A 19,188-nucleotide genomic window follows, 5' to 3' on the forward strand; every position below is an offset into this window, starting at 1 on the left:
AGTCAAAATTGCGAAACAAATATGCTCAAAGTGCACGAACCCAAATCTCTCTTTATTCTGGCAGTATTTTTTTGTCTGAGGTCTTCAAGCAGCAGGTGAGGGTAACGGATATCCTAATTCTATTTTGCATTGAACCTGATGGAACAGAGAAGCAGCTGCTATTTTACCAGATCTTGCTAGCGCGCAGGGAAATCGGTTGTGGGGCCCTCTGGGCTAGTGCAGTGAGGGCTCCCAGATGGACGTGAAAGTTTACCGGAAGAGAGAGAAACTCTCAGGGAGAGCCTACTGACTCGAAATGGGGGCAGTATAAAATAATTACACCACTGTTGCACTGATGGTGGTAACATTTGTTCATTAATACATATATGTCTGGTGGAGCGCATCCAGAAAGACAACATAGCTAATGTGGCTATATTAATGACGGTGAAATGAGGATAGAAAATAAAACAAAATGTAAAAAACTGTATGTTTAACTGTGTTGTTAATGTGGTTCTTTCACTCCACAGAGTATACTGGCCGATGTTTGTCCTGCTCTTCTACGTCATCAGCCCAATTCCATATTTCATTTCCAAAAGGCTAAATGGCGATTCGGATGCTTCCAGCAGCGCCTGCAGCGAGCTGGCTTCTTTCTTCACAACGGGAATTGTTGTTTCTGCCTTTGGGTTTGCTATTGTTCTTGCACGAGCTGGATTGGTGAGTTTTGTATTTCATAAGGCCTATTTTCTGTGTTTTACAGTTATGCTCACTTGCTTATTCATTCTAATAATCCACCAGAGGGCGCTGCAGCTTTATAACATCTTTACAGATTAAAAAGTCAGTTTTGAAAACGTCAAGGTATTGTGCCGATTTAACACAGAACCGAAAAGTCTACATGTATTTATTGTGATGTCTCCGTAATAAAAACATCACCAAGTGAGTCGTATAACAAAAAAAACGTATGAAATATTGGTGATATCGTGGTACAACGCAATAATTTTACAGTTTTCTCAAAATACTGGCTTGTGTAACGGACGGTGTGGCTGAGATAGTTGCAACATTCAATACCATCAGTCAGAAATCCAAGATGCATTTGGTCAATGTGAAGACAAATAAAAATGACTTTCGTTTATATTCCTTCACACCCATTTATTTATTGATCATGTGTACAACAGATGTTCACTTGTCATTTGAAAATTTCCAGTGCGCTATTAAAGCCAAAGAAGCATCATTAAAGCAAGGTCTGAACCGGGTTCGGGCCGGATGCAAGCACTCATTTATTCCACATTAATAGCTGCAGTGAAATCTATCGTGGCATACGCATGGTTTATTTGAGTCTTTGCAAATAATTCATTTACTGAAAAACCGTGTGTTGCGTGTCGCTCACTGAGCCATGCTACCATGAATACCATATTCTAATGTGGCGACATTGGGAAACAAAAGTTGTAGTGAAAAGGAATTCCAGGCTGCTCTGACGGAGGGCATAGCGCATTGCTTCAGGAGGATAGGATGAGGCACTGAGAGCAATGATGGGAGTGACAGAAGGCAAGGATATATATATATATATATATATATATATACTGGCAGTCGCCAGTAGGTAGTTATAGTTAGGATTTTTTTGAATGCAAAATCTCAAAATTCTATTTGGAATAACTTTGGCGCCGGTTGACACATCTGCCTGAAAATTTCCTCAAATTTGTCGAGCTCCGGTCCTTCCCTGAAAGTTTGGGGGGATTCGTCAAGCGGGGTCCGAGATAAAAGGGGGGTCCCAAAACACGTTTTCCCCATGTTAATTTCCATAGGGCGGTCTAACTCACTTTTAGCCCGAACGGCTGAATGGATTTATACCAAACTTGGCAAAATTGTAGGGACTGGTAGTCCGATGTGCCTTTGCTATGTCTCAAGATATGTGCTCCAGTGGATTTTGAGTAATTTAAGTTCAAAAAAATATATATATCTATAGGCGCGCACCGGGCATGCAACGCGACTTGCGCACGGAAAGCTGATTGGTTCACGGGTGTCTGTAAACATTCAAAACAGTCCGGAGCGGCCGCCATCTTGTGTCTCGGTAGGATCGAGACACAAGAGGTGGCATAAAAAAAGGGGGAAATGACTATAAAGGGGCATGGTAGACCCCCCTCCCCTGACCCTCTAGGTTTGATGTGGGGGCTATAATAGGGTCCCGCAGGTCAAAAAAAAAAAAAAAAAATGCGATTTGCGCGGGGGGAGCGCCCGGTACGCGCACCTGGGAGCGGACCGGGGAGCGAAGCATGGGGAAAATCCAGGGCCTTATTTATGAAGGCCTTGTGGCAGTTTTGCGCCGCCGGTGCGTCACTTTTTGTGACACACCAGCGGTGTAAAAAAATGCGCCTCGTTGCGCCATATTTAAAAAGTGACGCATCTAGGTAGATACGTCACTTTTTAAACCCCAGCGCCACATTATACCTGCGTCAGGTATAATGTATGCAGAGGAGGCGTTCCCCCGCAAAAAGCCTCGTAATAGTGACGCAGTGAAATCTATGAGATTTCACTGCGTCACTTTTAGGACGCTGTTGCGTCAAAATCTTGCGCCTGCCTCACAGCAGGCGTAAGACTGACGCAAGCCCTTTCACATGGGGCTTTCCCCATGTGAAAGGACGCATTACTGGAGTTGCGTCACTTTTGTGACACACTCCAGCAATGCGTTACTTTTGCGCTTACAGATACGTCAGTATTTCTGACGTATCTGTAACTTCTTGCGACATGATGCGTCATACATTAAATATGACGCATCAGGAATGTCGTATGGAGTGCACACTGAAAAGAGATGCATCACTGTTTTCACGCAGCGATGCGTCACTTTTCATAAATGAGGCCCCCAGTTTATTCACTGTGTCACCTCTACGACCCTTTCTTGCGTCAATACATCCCTTTTGCATACATTACACCTGACGTAGGAATAATGTGGCGCAGGGGCTTACAAAGTGACGCAACTACCTAGATGCGTCACTTTGTAAATATGACTGAATAAGGTGCATTTTTTACAGCACTGGTGCGTCACAAAAAGTGACGCTCTGGTGGCGTTAAAGTGACGCATGGGCTCATAAATGAGGCCTTCAGTCTTCAACTCCAGCAATGCATCTTTTCTTACTCTTCCACACCCCTGTTCCTTTTCAACATTTTCATTGAATATCCACATTCCCCATATTCACTCTCCTTCTCCTTACTTTCCTTCCCAACACTCACCTTCTTTCAGTCCCCCTACTTCACTTCCTTTCTCCTCTCATACCTTTCTGTTCTTTCTTACTCATTTTCCTTTCCATTATCAATGCACTCCACTTCACTTACTCTTTTTCATTTCATAAGAATATAGCTCTTTGATGAGAATTGGAGGTAGTTCTGAAAATAACTTTTTTTTTCTTCTTTTTTATAAGAACAGAAACAAAAACAGGGAATGGAAACTGCTCAACAGGAGCAAAAAAAACAAAAAAAAATTAGGGCTGGGAACGGCAGTGATGGTTCTCCAATGCTCGAACCATGAGCAGGACACTTTGCTCCCCATAGGTAAGGAGTTGATCGCAGTATCTGCATTTCAGGACACCTTTGTTGAATGCAGGTTGTATATTAGGAACCAGCTCCTGCGATCGCCCCCTTCCAGAAGTAGTTGCTCCTCCGGTGGATGTAGAGGCCCCATCACTGGGAACCTCTTGTGCCAGAGCCCTGACACTTTCCCGGGCAAAATTCTGGGGGTGCCTCCTCTCCACATGGCGTATCATTGTGAAGTTCCCAAAAGAATATTTTTTTTTGGGGTCACCCCGTGACAGGACTTGTTTGCAGATCCTGCACTCCACTTTTGAAGCATTCACCTTCTTCTGGTCAGCTGGTATTGAAAACAATTTCCAAATGAAATGCTCCTTCACCTTTGGCTGAGGAGGCTCTTCATCGATGAATTCAGGCTCATCTTCACTGCTGGATTGTCTGGCAGCCATGATTAATCAAGCAAGATTGAAGAGAAAAAAAGGCAGGTCTTTCAGTCACGAAAGTGAAAGAAGAAGTGAAAGAAATGGGTGGGGATTTCATTCTTTGTAAAAAAAAAACTGTTAGCAACCAATGAAAAGTGTTATTTTAAGGTCACATGACTTGACGCGCTGACGCTGTGCGCACCGGAGCGCTTCCGGGTGCGCATACGCGGCGCGAACGTAGGCGCTTCCGGGGCGTACACGTGGCGCGAACGTAGGCGCTTCCGGGGCGCATACGCGGCGCGAACGTAGGCGCTTCCGGGGGCGCTTACGTGGCGCGCCGAAGTGACGTTTTGATAGTTTCACGGAAATGCAAAATCATTTTTATTTCCTTATTAAAAAAAACTGCTTTTATATGTATGGTACTAAATGTCTTGCGTTATTATTTACTTTTCATTCATATTTTTTTCACGAACGAAAGTAGCGCTCTGGGTGCGCTTTCCGGAGAGCTTACCGGAGCGCGCACCCAGAGCGCCCCAGGAAAAAATGATAAAAAAATTAAATAATAATAATTAATACTTACACAAAAAACAGCAAATTTATAAATAAATCGTAGGTTAGAAACTCGATATAGAAAGGAATTGGCATTTAAAAAACCTATGAAATTCACTGAAAAAGCCATAGGTTTCACACCAGTTATAGTTAGGAATTAGCATTTAAAAAATCTATTAAATTCACTGAAAAAAACATAGGTTTCACACCAGTTATAGTTAGCTGGAAATTTTACTGACATAAAACCATTGAAACTCCACGTTATAGTTAGTTGGACTCACTATAACTTGCGCGCCTGCAATGCACTGCTGATGACGTCACATATTACATCACTCATGACATGGTTGGTGACATCACTGATGACACCATCCTTTTGACAGAGTGACAGACCTCCTTTCAGTGTAATGTAAGCCTTGAAACACATATTCAAAAATAGAAATTAACATTTTCAAAAAAATGGAGATACCCATACCAGTTACAACAAACACTTCAGTAATTCCACCATCTATATACACATCCACTCATTCACCAACAGTTCTATATAGTCACTCATACATATACTCACTCATTATATGTAGTGATACACCTATACATCCTGTTACACACCGACAGTCATCCAAAAGTTACTCACACACATACTCACACATGCAAATAAACTATTGAACATCCATTTATTTGCATATAGAACTATACACACACTACCACTTTACTTCTATGGAAATGTACACATACTTACTCTCTTAAACAATCACTTATAGTGACACATACTTATTTAAACAGGAACTCTTACAATCTCTCACTCTGACATATACTCACTTATATACATCAATATTCACATATACTAGATTAAAACATATGTAGTTACTGATAAAGACACTAGTGAGACAGTCATTCACTCACTAACACACACATATACACACTCCTCCACCCATATAGTCCTGCACATATGCTGTCTTCAAAACGCATACAAACAGTGAGTCAGTCACCAACCCATGCAGCCACTTCTACACAAAGTGAAACACTGATACATATATTTCAATATTTAAAAGTTACTCGCTGATATATGTATTCACTAAGATACACTTAATAAGGCAGTTAACCAATCAATTCTTTAGAAAAAAAACATCCATTTAGACACTTAAACATTTATTCTTCCATCGACCTTTTTCATATACATATATAAAACATATTTATTATCCAGAAAGACACACATTTACTGGATGGTGTCATCAGTGATGTCATGAGTGATGTCACTGACCATGTCATGAGTGATGTAATATGTGACGTCATCAGCAGTGCATTGCAGGCGCGCAAGTTATAGTGAGTCCAACTAACTATAACGTGGAATTTCAATGGTTTTATGTCAGTAAAATTTCCAGCTAACTATAACTGGTGTGAAACCTATGGTTTTTTCAGTGAAAAAATATATATATATATATATATATATATATATTATCACTGCACACACCTCTCTTCACCTGAAAAGAAGTATGCCTAAAACCAACAGTACACGTTTCCAGCCTTTTATTCTCATGGAAGATATACGACAGGCAGCTCACTAACCCAACGCGTTTCTATTCTGACGGAGTCTCTGTGTTTTGAAATTGACCACGCGTTTTAAAGACAGCAGTTGTATTCTCCATTAGAATGCGCATGGTAAAAGTACAGACATTTCAGTTTCAGAAAACAGCGTGTTTTCAATTCAAGTCTAATGTACTGACGCTCCTTTCACTTGTAATTATTTAATCTTTTTACCAAAGCGCTGTATTGACTCAAGTGAGTGTGTATATATATAAATGTATGTGTATATATATATATATATATCACCCTAGGTTAAAGTAATGTCATAGGTGGAAGTGTCAGTGACAACATTAATGTTTTGAATTCGGAAAACTACAGAAATTCACTAGTTATAGCTAACTATTGCTTGCGCCCCCACCTTGCCTTCTTATGACCTCACATATCACATGTTCTATGATTTCACTGATGACATCATCCAAGCTTTGTGTTTTCACATTGTTCTATAAACTTGCATGGCATTAGCGGCCTGAAAGTAAGTACAGAATAGCTCAAAATATTATGGAGCATCATTAATGCCATCACAAATACAACTTCCTTAACACTCATTATGTACAACATTGACCCTATATCATACACTTCACATGAAGTCTAGCTCACATTAACAGTCAACCAGAGATATATGGTAAATCCTCATTACACATGGTGTTCAATATGTATACAAGTGTCACAGAGGGATCAGTCAGAAAGAGACATATTCTTTGAGGGGCCATACATAACATGCAATTATAGTTGGGTAAAAAGAGAATAACGAGGATCATTTTAACCTTAAGGCACTAACTGGCACATGCCTCAAGATAGGATTTTGCGAGTCCTTAATTGCGAATATTAAGGATTCGCAATTAAGGACTCGCAAAATCGCAAAATCCTATGCATGTAGGAATCGCTAGAACAATAGTGATTCCTACACATTAGTTATTTGCGACTCGCAAATAAGGAATAGCTTCCCATTAATTGCTATGGGCCTACAGGCCCATAGGAATGAATGGGAAATTGCAAGCGCAATTTGCGAGTACCAATAGGTACTCGCAAATTGTGCATGCAATTTCAGAGTGCAAGGGTGTTAAAAGGACACCCTGTTGCACCCCTGGAATTGGCCTGTGCACATATGTTGCGCACACACATGACTTAAGTGCATGTGTGTACGCAACATGAAACTTCGAAAAATGCTCAAAGGTACTTCTTTTTAAAGGTTTTGCAAATTACCATGAAGTTCAACTTCATGGTAATTTGCGCCCCCTATTAAGGAAATCGCTATTTTTTTTACTTAAATGGATTGCATTTAAAGAATCTCAATTTTGGATTCCTTAAATGCAATTGCAATTTAGATATTACTTAAATTCCGATTTTTGCATTTGGGATGATGCATCCCAAATGCCAAAATACTGAGAATCTGCCCGTTTGCAACCGTTTTTTTATTTTGATGCATGTACCTGTAAGTGACATGGTAGACAATTTAAGCTTCACTCTAATTCTGTATTTGATGTCATTCAGATCTCCTTAGTGAAAAGCATCTCCCTTCTTCACTGTTATCCAGCAATACTTATATGTTTTACTATTATGAATCATTGTCCATATTCATAGTTCCTAATTTTGCACATGCCTCAAGTTGCACATGGTGTTGCCTATGTTCTTGTTCTAAGTGAACATGGCCTAGCAGTTGACTATCCATATGGGAGCTGGGGCAATGCGATCTGTGTGTGGTTGGTCCGAGAATGAAAATAATAGATTGTTATACAGATCAGCGTAACTATAGGTGGCTAATATGAATTGAGGCATTCCAGATTCACAAGACAATTTATTGCCTCCGACATGAAGAGTAGTGCCTATGAACAAATTAAAATGTAGATAGTTGCATACCAAATAAAAGTTTCATCCTGTCCTTGCACATCACTTTTCTGGAAAACAGAATCTGAAGATGTTGGTCACATCGTAGGATAATGTGGCTTACGGCCGACGTCATCAGGAGTCCTACAGATTCCATCTGTGGTTAATCCACTCAGGGTCAGATGTATGAAGCTGTTGGTGATTTGCAAACGTCGGAATTCGCAGAATTCCGGCGTTTGCGAATCTCAAACTGTGTTTTGGTATGTATGAGCAAAATCGCAAAATAAGGAATCGCAAAAATTGCGATTCCTTAGTTTGCTCAAGCATTTAAGGAATCACAATTTTGCGATTCCTTAAATGCTATGCATCAAGCTTTTTTTTTTTTTGCGAATCCACATTAAAAAAAATCGCAAATTACCACCAAATTGTAGTTGGTGGTAATTTGCTAATTCTTTTACAAATGCACTTTTTGGCATTTGTAAAGGTGCCATGTGGTGCTCATACATGCCCTTAGGGCATGTATGTGCGCCATATGCGCACACATGTAAATTTCAGGGGTGCAGCAGGGTGTCCTTTAGACACCCTTGCACCCTTGAAATTATTCTCAATTTGCGATTTGCAAATTGCGAATCGCAAATTGAGAATAACTTCCCATTCCTTCCTATGGGCCTCCTGGCCCATAGAAATGAATGGGAGATTATTTCTTAATTGCGATTAGCAATTTGCTAATCGCAATATAGGAATTTTAAGAAATCGCTAAAAATTAGCGAATTTCTAGATACGTACCATTTTGCAATTCTCAAATAGCGATTCTCAAAAAATCGCTATTTGAGAATCGCAAATGGGTATCTTGATACATCTGCCCCAAAATGTTTTTTTCCCCTCAGGATTTTTTTTTGTGGCCCAACAACTGCATGGCAGAATAATGCATAAAATGTGACTATGAAATTGTATTGCTCTACAAAACTATTGTTAATGTCAAAGAAATTGTATTTTACAGGTAAATTGCTTGTTGTTTCTGCAATGTCAACCTTAATTTGGGAGTTTTTCAGTTCGAGAGGTGACTGTCTTTTTTCCCCTTTAGAATGTGAAATTTAGAGCTTCCCAAAATGATCACTTAAATCAGCCAGATCATTAACTATATTGCTGTCATAAGTGATTTTTCATTCAACTGGAAATTATTATGGAATTCCCTAATCTTTGTTACTAGCATGACAATTTAGTCAGTCCACAAGATTTATCTGTCCTAAATAAAGCTTTGACTCATTTCCTTTCACAATATATAACCAATGGCAAATAAGAAACCTATAACAACACATTGCATTGATCCTCTCAATGTTCGTAGCCGTGCCTCTTTGTGCCTTTCCTGTATTTAACAAACACAACAATAAGTAATTACATCGTAAGTAATGAATGACTTTTTTTTCTTGTGTTTTAGATCCAATGGGGAGCCTGTGGCCTCGTCTTGGCAGGAAACGCTGTTATTTTCATAACCATTTTAGGCTTTTTTCTCGTCTTTGATAAGGGGGATGAGTTTAGCTGGGAACAATGGTAGAGTTTGCCCAGTGTGGAGATAAGGCAACATTATTCAGCACCTTGCCGCTCGTTTTGTATGAAGAGAGTATAAATACTGAGTTTTTGTGTGTAATATGTTCCGCAACCAGTTTATACCTACATTCGGAGAGGATTCTCTACAGTTTCAAAATGCCTGAATGTACTTAAACATGATTGTGTTTTATTAGCATGGGTGTGTTTATACTGAAAATACATGTGACGTTTTCAGATTTTATTGAAAAAGGATCTAAAAGACAATAATCCACTTTCTACCAGCATCAGGTTTTACTTTTTTTTTTCTAGAAAACCAATTATTTTGAAGTTTTTTTAAGTCTGCTTTATGTGGCTCATTTTGGTTATGCATTTTGTACTGTTTTCTACCTAAGTAACATGATTAGGTGAAATCTGCCTGTAAGCCTACTTTTTGCTTTTTAAATCTATTTACATTTTTTGGAACATCCTGTGGAGTTGGGACTTGAGTAAAGCCTCATGGGGGGGAAATTTAGCATCAGGGTATAATCGGGAGTTAAGTGAAATGAGCAAGAAAAGTGTGGCTTTAAAATGTCAATGATATGAAGGAAAAACAATTTACCTTTCCAATTTATGCAGTCTAAGGACCAATAACGAGTTGAACATACAGCCTTACAAGTTTTATTTCATTGATGCATTGTGGTAGAAGTTGTAATTGACACATACATGTAGAAATCTCAATTGAGCTATTGTACTGATCCAAGTTCTCAGCATAGTGCCAATTTCACTTGCTAACAAGAATGTGCGTATGCTATATACAATATTAAGTATAATGTGAATAATGCACCGTTCACACAGCTTTATCAAAGACACGTATTGTAATTGAATATTTTTTAAATATAATTGCCTGCATAATATTCTTGCCTCTTGGGCGGGAGTTCAATCAGAAAATGTATATTTTTGTATGTCATAGTATATGTTAATGGAGTACAGTAAATGAAATCGGGTGAGAACATTATTGGTATTTGAGGCTGGTTTACATACGGCAAATTCTGTGCTTTCCTAAACTTTAAACTTCATGGATACACATTTTGTTTACATCTATGAGTTGCCTTTATTGAAAACGCATTAAATGATGGCAATAGGGGATTGTTTAGAATTACCGCCAATGCTGAGAAAAATGTAATCATACCGCAATTCTCTGTGCAGTCTTATCCAGTTCAATGTATTCATTTCCATAAAAGAAATACATTTTGTTAAAACTTTACCTGAATTTGTTAAATACACTGCTTGCACTACTTTGTAATTGCTCATGGTGTTTTTAATTTTGTATTAAGTAGGATGTACAGAACTGATAATATAAAGTTTTACTACCTGAGACTACCACGCTGAAGACCCAAAACGTCTGTTTGCAGAACGTGCATCGCATTTTAAAGGGCAGCAAGCCGGTTAATGATTGAAAAGCATAGAACCTAAGCACTTGCATCTAAGCCGGTAGCAATTTGAAGTAAACAGTAATGGATAGTGCATGGTGAGAATAGTTCTATGATTCTTTCATCTGTTGTAAATTGTTACATCAGAAAACAAATCAAGAACAAATATCAAGGTTGTATTAAATATCCTGACTATAAACTGGCCATCGATTTATTATCAGAGTGTACTTACCTAAGCTTGCACCACTAAAGAAAGTGCAGTAACCACCATTGACCATTAGGAACTTTTTCAGAAATGGTGCAGAATGCAACTTGTACCACTTTAAAAGTATTTAACGCTAACTATCATCATATACTTCTTCACTTTCACTACACCTCTTGAACTATTGTGACATTAATCTAATTATGTATACCCAATTGTAATTTTGTTATGAATTGTTGACTTTGATGTTTTTTAAGATGAAAATCTATTTTGTCTTTCAAAATGAGATTATATTAAAATATATATAAACAGCAGTGCTGCCATGAACTCCAGATAATTGTTGTTATTCTTTCGTCTACATTGGACAACAAATCGGACTCTTTGATTGTCAAATCCTAATCCTACTCCTATGTTTTGCCTGGGCCCCTGCTCCACATTTTAACCCCTTTGGTGCTGTGGACGGCCCTCGGCTGTCCACATCAAGGTGGGCGTGTGCGGAGGACGGACATGGGCCGTCCGAATCCCGCCCACTCGCTAATACACCCGCACAGTGGGAGAATTAGCGCAGTGCGCATAGAGTTAATGGGACCAGCAATCCAATCACAAGAGTCCTGATTTACAAAGATTTTGATGAGTGGGAGTTGTGTAATTTTGTGGCACACCTGCCTTAATCTTAAACTGCAGGAGGAGTAATTTAGGAATGTTCCTGGACAGCTCGCTGTTTACTCCTGTACTACAGTGGTATTCCACTGTAGTGTCTTTGTGAATTGGGCTCAAACCTTTTACAATGTTTGTCACAATACACCACACATTTTTCATGCAGTCTTTGAACGACTGACTTTTGTTTACGTCATCAATTTCTTCTTTTCAGATACTGACATCTCTTCTACTGTTTTCATCTTGTTTCAGCCAAACACTACCGTATCTTGTATTATGTTTTCTGCTTATGAGTTCCTCATATTGCTTTTCTTTTATTACACTTTTGGCTTGGCCTATGCCATAAGTTCCCAGTATCAAGAAATCTAACCTTTGTTTTGTCTTCACCTCTTAATGCGCGTATCTTGCCATTATTTGCTGCCATGAGGTTAGCATATGCTGACTTTGCTTTGCTCATAGCCTCGACTGCTTTATTAAATGTCTTCAGCTGACAAGATACATTTTTTAAAGTTGTACTCCAGTGCTAGAAACCAATTCTAGGAAGCATTGTTTACTTGATTTATTGCCACAGTTGATAAAATAAATGCACTACAGCTCATCTATAGTTGCAAGACCATTCTGCCAGTGTGGGTGAAAATGAACACATAGCCGTAAAGCGTGTTCACGGTCAATCTTGATTATTCTCTTAAAAGCCTGCTTCTCTAAAGACCTTTTAAGAGCATAAGCCCTTCACTAATACTGAGACTTTCTAACACAAGGTAATCTTCCTTTGGTGAAGTACAGTTGTACACAATGGGTCTTGAATTAGGAAATGGGTGGAGTCTATTGGTAGACTCAAATAGTATCTACTGCTCTGTTGTAGCCTCCATCCTTTACGGGACCTTCCTTCGGAGCAAACTGCAGAGCTGTACCTTGCAGCACAGTAAATGTGGATTGCCCCGTGCCAATGAATCCAATCTCAATCTGTGCCAGTGAATGCCAGTTTGGCTTACAGATCTCCCACAGGGTGAAAACATCTAGGTATATGTGACGGGGCGGAAGGTCCAGGACTGTTAACAGAGACTCCTACACCGAGCCCTGACTGGTGGTCAACCCCCTCGTTTTCATCTACCTCCCTTACCTCCCAACAGCAACCGGAATCCCGAGGAACGGAGTGGACGACAGGGAATCCCGACTACTGGTGGCCAACAGCAGAGGAAACGGACCCGTGCCCCTTTAAGGAGACAAACACCACAGACGAGACTCCTTCCCTACGTAGCCTCGCGGCGACGTCAAAAGGGGGCCGATACCAGGAAGAGACGGACGGAGATTCCCAAGAGGTTAGGAGCGAAGACGGAGACGGAGAGAGCAGAGATCGGAAGATGGAGGAAGAGAAGGGAAAGCCAGGAGGCCAACGTTCTCACGATTCACCCCGCCACGCTCCCACGGGAGGAGCGTGGCTCCAACAGGTACGGGGCAGAGTGGCGGGCTGGGTGGGACGTCGGGTCCCTACTGATTAGCTTGTACATTCTGTAAAGCCCCTTACCCTTACCATTGACCTCTTCACGAGCACTGGGTCACGACCTTTGCCTGCGTTTGCACTAGCACCGGTTTCCCTCACTCCCAGCCCTTGATATAAACTGAAGCCAAACCGCGACCTAACTCGTCCCTATCTCTTTCCTCCTGAACCTGTTGAACGAGCGGAGAAGGACCCCCTCCCGAGACAAGCTGGATCCCCACAAGACCGTGTTCGACCCAGCCGCGTTTGCAAGGGAGAGGATCACCAGCAGGAAGAGAAAAACTTATATTAAAATAAAACCCTTTTTGAAAAGCTTATTGAAATCCTCCGACTCTGATTCCCTTGTCAGGCCTAAGACAGAGGTTACACAAGTCCTCCATACGTCCCCACCCAACCTGGGACAAGTGGTGTCAGAAGTGGGATCTTCCACCCAGACCATCTGTACCAACGAGATGGACGTCCTAATACACCACATGATTAAGGGACAGGAGTAGCTTGAGTGGGCTGTGGAAAGACAGTTGACCTCCGCCCAGGCAGACAGAGAGTTGTTCAAGAGTACTATCACCGCCCACATTGAAAGCAGGAAACATGTGACGCCTCCAACTATGTCTGCGCCTGGAGAGACGCGGGTACACCATACGCCAAACCCCTCGGGTATTGCCCTTCAGAAGTACATACATGGAGAGGATCCAGACGCATTTATGCTAAACCTCGAAAGAGCCGCTCGAGCCCTGGGATGGCCTGAAGAAAAATGGCCCTTCTTCCTAGCCCCACTACGCACGGGCGAGGCTCTGGCAGCATATCAGGCCGCAAATCCCTTGGGGAACACGCCATATGCCGTGATCAAAGAAGTCATATTGGATCACTTGGGTCTGGATCAGGAAGCCTATCGTGTGAGGTTTAGGAAGGAGAGAGGAGTCCCTGGGGAGAACCCCAAAACCCTCTTCCGTCTAAAAATGGCCGCCGACAAATGGCTGAAACCGGAAACCAGTAGCAAGGAAGAAATACTCAACAAGATATACCTAGAACAGTTCATGGATGCGCTCCCTTACGCCTCACAGCGTTGGTTAAGGCAGCACACTGGACTAGAAATAGAACAAGCCATAGAGATGGGTGCAAACGTTGCCCGAGCTCAGCCTAGAACCTCCGGTTGGGACACTGAGAAGACGCCTAAACACCCCTTACCCCTGAAGGTAGAAAGAAAATCCAAACCAGGCGGAAAACCAATGCGACCGAGGCCTCCGGGGATGCTCTCGCCGATGATGAAGGGACCCCAATGCTTCGATTGCGGGGAATGGGGCCACATAGATCTGATGTGTCCCCGGAAAAGACCCCCAGAGGAACCGATGGAAGTGGGGTACCTTCCCAAGACTGTCCTGTATTCTGCTTAAATGGGGGCTTCCTTTTATGTAAGTATGAGGATGATGGGCTATACAGTGAGGGCCCTCCTAGATTCTGGGTGTAGACAATCTGTAGTGCAAGAACGTTTTGTCCTCGCCAGTCAGTACGTCCCAAAGGCCATAGTGTATATCCGGTGCGTTCCTGGGGACGTTCAGCCATATCCCCTGGCCTCCATAACCCTGCTTCCCCACGATAAGAACCCTTGTACAGTCAGGGTGGGGGTGGTGGACTCGCTGCCTGAAGATTTGATACTAGGGGTAGATAATCCAGAATTCCTTTCCCTGTTCAGGAAGACCCTCAACCCACCTCAACACCAAGAGGCTGAACCTCTCCCAGCATACCTGTCCCCTGAGCCATGGACAGCTGACCGCAGCTTCAGGTTCGCTCAGGCTGAAGACCGAACGTTGTTCAATGCGTGGGAAGTGGCTCATAACCCCCCAGATACAGAGAGGCAGAACTATCCCAGGTTTCTCGTCCAAAATGGACTTCTATACCGACAAGCCCAGGAGGGAAGCAGCCCCCAGTTATTGGTACCCCTGTCCTTCAGGGAACAGGTGCTGTTTTTTGCGCACACCCATCTCACGGCAGGGCATTCGAGAAAAGAGAAAACAACAGAAAGCATAATAAGACACTTCTTCTGGCCAGGCATATATAAGGACGTACAAGTTTACTGTGCCAAGTGCGAGATTTGCCAGAGACGGAATACTCACAGGACCAGTGCCGCTCCCTTGCAGCCAATGCCGATCATAGGGGTTACGTTTGAGAGAGTGGGCATGGATCTGATAGGCCCCTTGCCTAAATCCTCGAGAGGTCATCTATATGCCCTGGTTATCGTGGACTACGCCACTAGGTTCATTGAAGCTTTTTCCCTACGGTCTCCCACTACCACGGCAATAGCCGACCGGATGGTGGAGTTGTTTTCACGGGTGGGGTTTCCTAAAGAAGTCTTGACGGACCAATGAACCCCCTTCACCTCCAAATTGATGAAGGAAGTATGCAAGACCCTGGACATACATCATCTGAAAACGTCTGTATACCATCCACAGACAGATGGCTTAGTTGAAAGGTATAACCAGTCCCTCAAGAGCACGCTAAAGAAGATGTTGGCGACCGAAGGACCGGCCTGGGATAAGCTGTTGCCCTTGGCCTTGTATGAGTTACGTGCCCAAAAACAAAGTAGTCTAGGATGCTCGTCCTTCGAACTTCTGTACGGACGTCTTCCCCGGTCGCTTCTGGAGATGACTAAAGACATGTGGGAAACCGAGGAGGTCCAAGAACAGAGATCCGTCCTTGAGTACACCTTGCACCTAAAGTCCAAACTGGGTAAGCTGAGAACACTAGCCTATTCCAATCTGGAACAGCAACAAGGTCAACAAAAAAAGAACTTTGACAGAGGGAAGAGACTGCGGCGTCTCTCCGTGGGGAAGTGGGCTCTGGTGCTTCTACCCTCCATCAGTAGCAAGAACAAGAACGAGTGGCAGGGGCCCTACCAGGTTATAGAAACCATAGGGGATACCACATACCGACTGTGCCTCTCATCTACCAAGACCCAGTGTTATCATATTAATCTTCTAAAGGAATGGTTGTGGCCCCCTCCTAGAGCAACCCATTTGGTGGTACCATCCTCCCAGAAAACCCCATCAACCTTGGAGAAGTTGGTAATAAACCCTGATCTGTCCAATCCGATGAAGGAGGCACTCCAGAACGTCTTACGACCCTTTGTTGGAATATTTTCGGACTTGCCATGGAAAACAGAGGTGGTAGAGCATCATATTGAGACATCTCCCGGACAAATCGTAAAACAGCAACCCTACCGAATCCCTGCTGCTCGACGAGAGGCCGTGAAGAAAGAAGTCCAGGATATGCTGGACCTAGGAGTCATACGACCATCGAAAAGTAACTGGTCATCGCCCATCGTAATGATTCCCAAGCCCGACTGGTCTAAAAGATTCTGTATGGATTTCCGCGCACTGAACGCAATTTCTTCCTTCGACACCTACCCTATTCCTATGGTCGACGAGCTGATTGAAAAGATTGGAGATGCCATGTTTATAACCACCCTGGACCTCATGAAGGGGTACTGGCAGGTGCCCCTTCGGGAGGAAGACCGGAAGAAAACCGCCTTTGTCACCGACGACGGTCTTTACGAATTCACGGTCTTACCCTTTGGCCTCCATGGGGCTCCAGCAACTTTTCAGCGCCTTATGAATACTGTCCTGCGTCCGTACCTTGCATTTAGTTCGGCTTACCTTGATGACTTTGTTATTTACAGCCGAAGTAGGAAAGAACACCTCGACCATCTACATACCATACTGACCGCCCTACAGAAAGCGGACCTGCACATTAACGCAAAGAAGTCCAGAGCAGCCTTTAACAGAGTCAACTATTTGGGGTATGTCTTAGGAGACGGCTGCATTGCTCCACAAACCGAAAAAGTGAAGGCAATCGAGAAAGTACCATTTCCAAACAACAAAAAAGACTTGAGAGCCTTCTTAGGCCTCATAGGCTATTATAGGAGGTTCATCCCTAGGTTTGCTGAGGTAGCCTCTCTCTTAACGGACCTGCTGCGTAAAGACGTAAAGCCCCGAGAACTGAACTGTCCCACAACAGAGGCCCTGACCGCCTTTCGGTCGCTCAAAGAAACCATGACAACCGCCCCCGTTCTAGTCTCCCCAGATTTTAGGAAACCCTTTATCCTGGTCACAGATGCTTCAAATGTGGGTCTAGGAGCTGTCTTGTCACAGAAGGGGACCCATGGGTTGGAGCACCCTATATTGTACATAAGCAGGAAATTATTTCCTAGGGAGTGCAGGTATTCCACCATAGAGCGTGAGTGCCTAGCGATCAAGTGGGCAGTTGACAAGTTGCAGTATTCCTTAGAGGGACGGCCATTCATCCTCCATACTGATCATGCCCCGTTGAAGTGGATGCATCAAAACAGCAGCCACAATCCCCGGGTGCTCCACTGGTTCCTGTCCCTCCAACCCTATTCCTTTTCAGTCCTACACCGAAAGGGCTCAGAGAACGGGAACGCAGATTTCCTTTCCAGAGTGTTTTCTCCCCCCGATCGGGAGAATCCAGGGGGGGAGGTGTGTGACGGGGCGGAAGGTCCGGGACTGTTAACAGAGACTCCTACACCGAGCCCTGACTGGTGGTCAACCCCCTCGTTTTCATCTACCTCCCTTTACCTCCCAACAGCAACCGGAATCCAGAGGAACGGAGTGGACGACAGGGGATCCTGACTACTGGTGGCCAACAGCAGAGGAAACGGACCCGTGCCCCTTTAAGGAGACAAACACCACAAACGAGGCTCCTCCCCTATGTAGCCTCGCGGTGATGTCAAAAGGGGGCCGATACCAGGAAGAGACGGACGGCGATTCCCAGGAGGTTTGGAGCGAGGACGGAGACGGAGAGAGCAGAGATCGGAAGACGGAGGAAGAGAAGGTGAAGCCAGGAGGCCAACGTTCTCACGATTCGCCCTGCCACGCTCCCACGGGAGGAGCGTGGCTCCAACAGGTACGGGGCAGAGTGGTGGGCTGGGTGGGACGTCTGGTCCCTACTGATTAGCTTGTACATTCTGTAAAGCCCCTCACCCTTACCCTTGACCTCTTCACGAGCACTGTGTCACGACCTTTGCCTGCGTTTGCACTAGCACCGGTTTCCCTCACTCCCGGCCCTTGATATAAACTGAAGCCAAACCGTGACCTAACTCGTCCCTATCTCTTTCCTGGCTCCTGAACCTGTTGAACGAGCGGAGAAGGACCCCCTCCCGAGACAAGCTGGATCCCCACAAGACCGTGTTCGACTCAGCCGCGTTTGCAAGGGAGAGGATCACCAGCATGAAGAGAAAAACTTATATTAAAATAAAACCCTCTTTGAAAAGCTTATTGAAATCCTCCGACTCTGATTCCCTTGTCAGTCCTAATACAGAGGTTACACGAGTCCTCCATACTTCCCCACCCAACCTGGGACAGTATATAACCAGCATTTGTTAGTTTTATCTGGATTGTTTTCTTGAGGGGCATTGATGGATTGCTCTGACAGCATGTGATTGTGTTCTTCATTCAGAGAGTTAAGGGCTCCAGTTTCTCATGTCATGGAAAAAGGGTCTTATTGTGTTTTAATATATAATTAGTGCCACTGTGATTTCTCCAATATGAGTTTCAGACAATGGTTAGACAGGTTCTGTATGCCCTGATCCCACACACTGTGTGAGGTGGCGTGGCCTTACCCAGGACCTTAACAGTTAAACCTCTCATAACCTTACACAGAACAGCGAAAAGAATATTGTAAAAAAACAGGCTTTTTGCAGGTATCGACCCCACTACCTTCTGCCCCCATTTAGGTTACTAGATGCTAGTTTTCATCTCTGAAATTGCAATGGAGCCTGCTAACCAGGCACGGAGCTCTCTCCCTACACTTATACATATAAATTGGTAACCCCAATTGGCAAGGACTTTTACCCTCCTATACGTCCCTGGTAAGTGGTAATAGTGGTACCCAGGGTTTTGGAGTTAAATGTCTGTTTGTGCCACCCTGAGTGACGCAAATAAACAGATGACAGCAGGCCTGCTATTGCAGACTGCAGGGGAAGTGCAAACT

At 43.3% G+C, this 19,188-nt stretch overlaps 1 protein-coding gene across 1 annotated transcript in view; it reads left to right on the forward strand.

Annotated features, from left to right (window-relative positions):
- Positions 1–11,344, forward strand: part of LEPROT (leptin receptor overlapping transcript) — a 71,849-nt gene extending 60,505 nt beyond the window's left edge. The window contains exons 3-4 of the mRNA XM_086953731.1: positions 507–693; positions 9,310–11,344. Of these exons, the coding sequence (XP_086809857.1) occupies positions 507–693; positions 9,310–9,426 (304 nt within the window). The 3' untranslated portion in view covers positions 9,427–11,344. The remainder of the gene's footprint in view (positions 1–506; positions 694–9,309) is intronic.
- The last annotated feature ends 7,844 nt before the right edge of the window (positions 11,345–19,188 follow it).

The sequence above is a fragment of the Lissotriton vulgaris genome, chromosome 1_1, assembly GCF_964263255.1.
Source record: "Lissotriton vulgaris chromosome 1_1, aLisVul1.2, whole genome shotgun sequence".
Classification (NCBI taxonomy): domain Eukaryota; kingdom Metazoa; phylum Chordata; class Amphibia; order Caudata; family Salamandridae; genus Lissotriton; species Lissotriton vulgaris.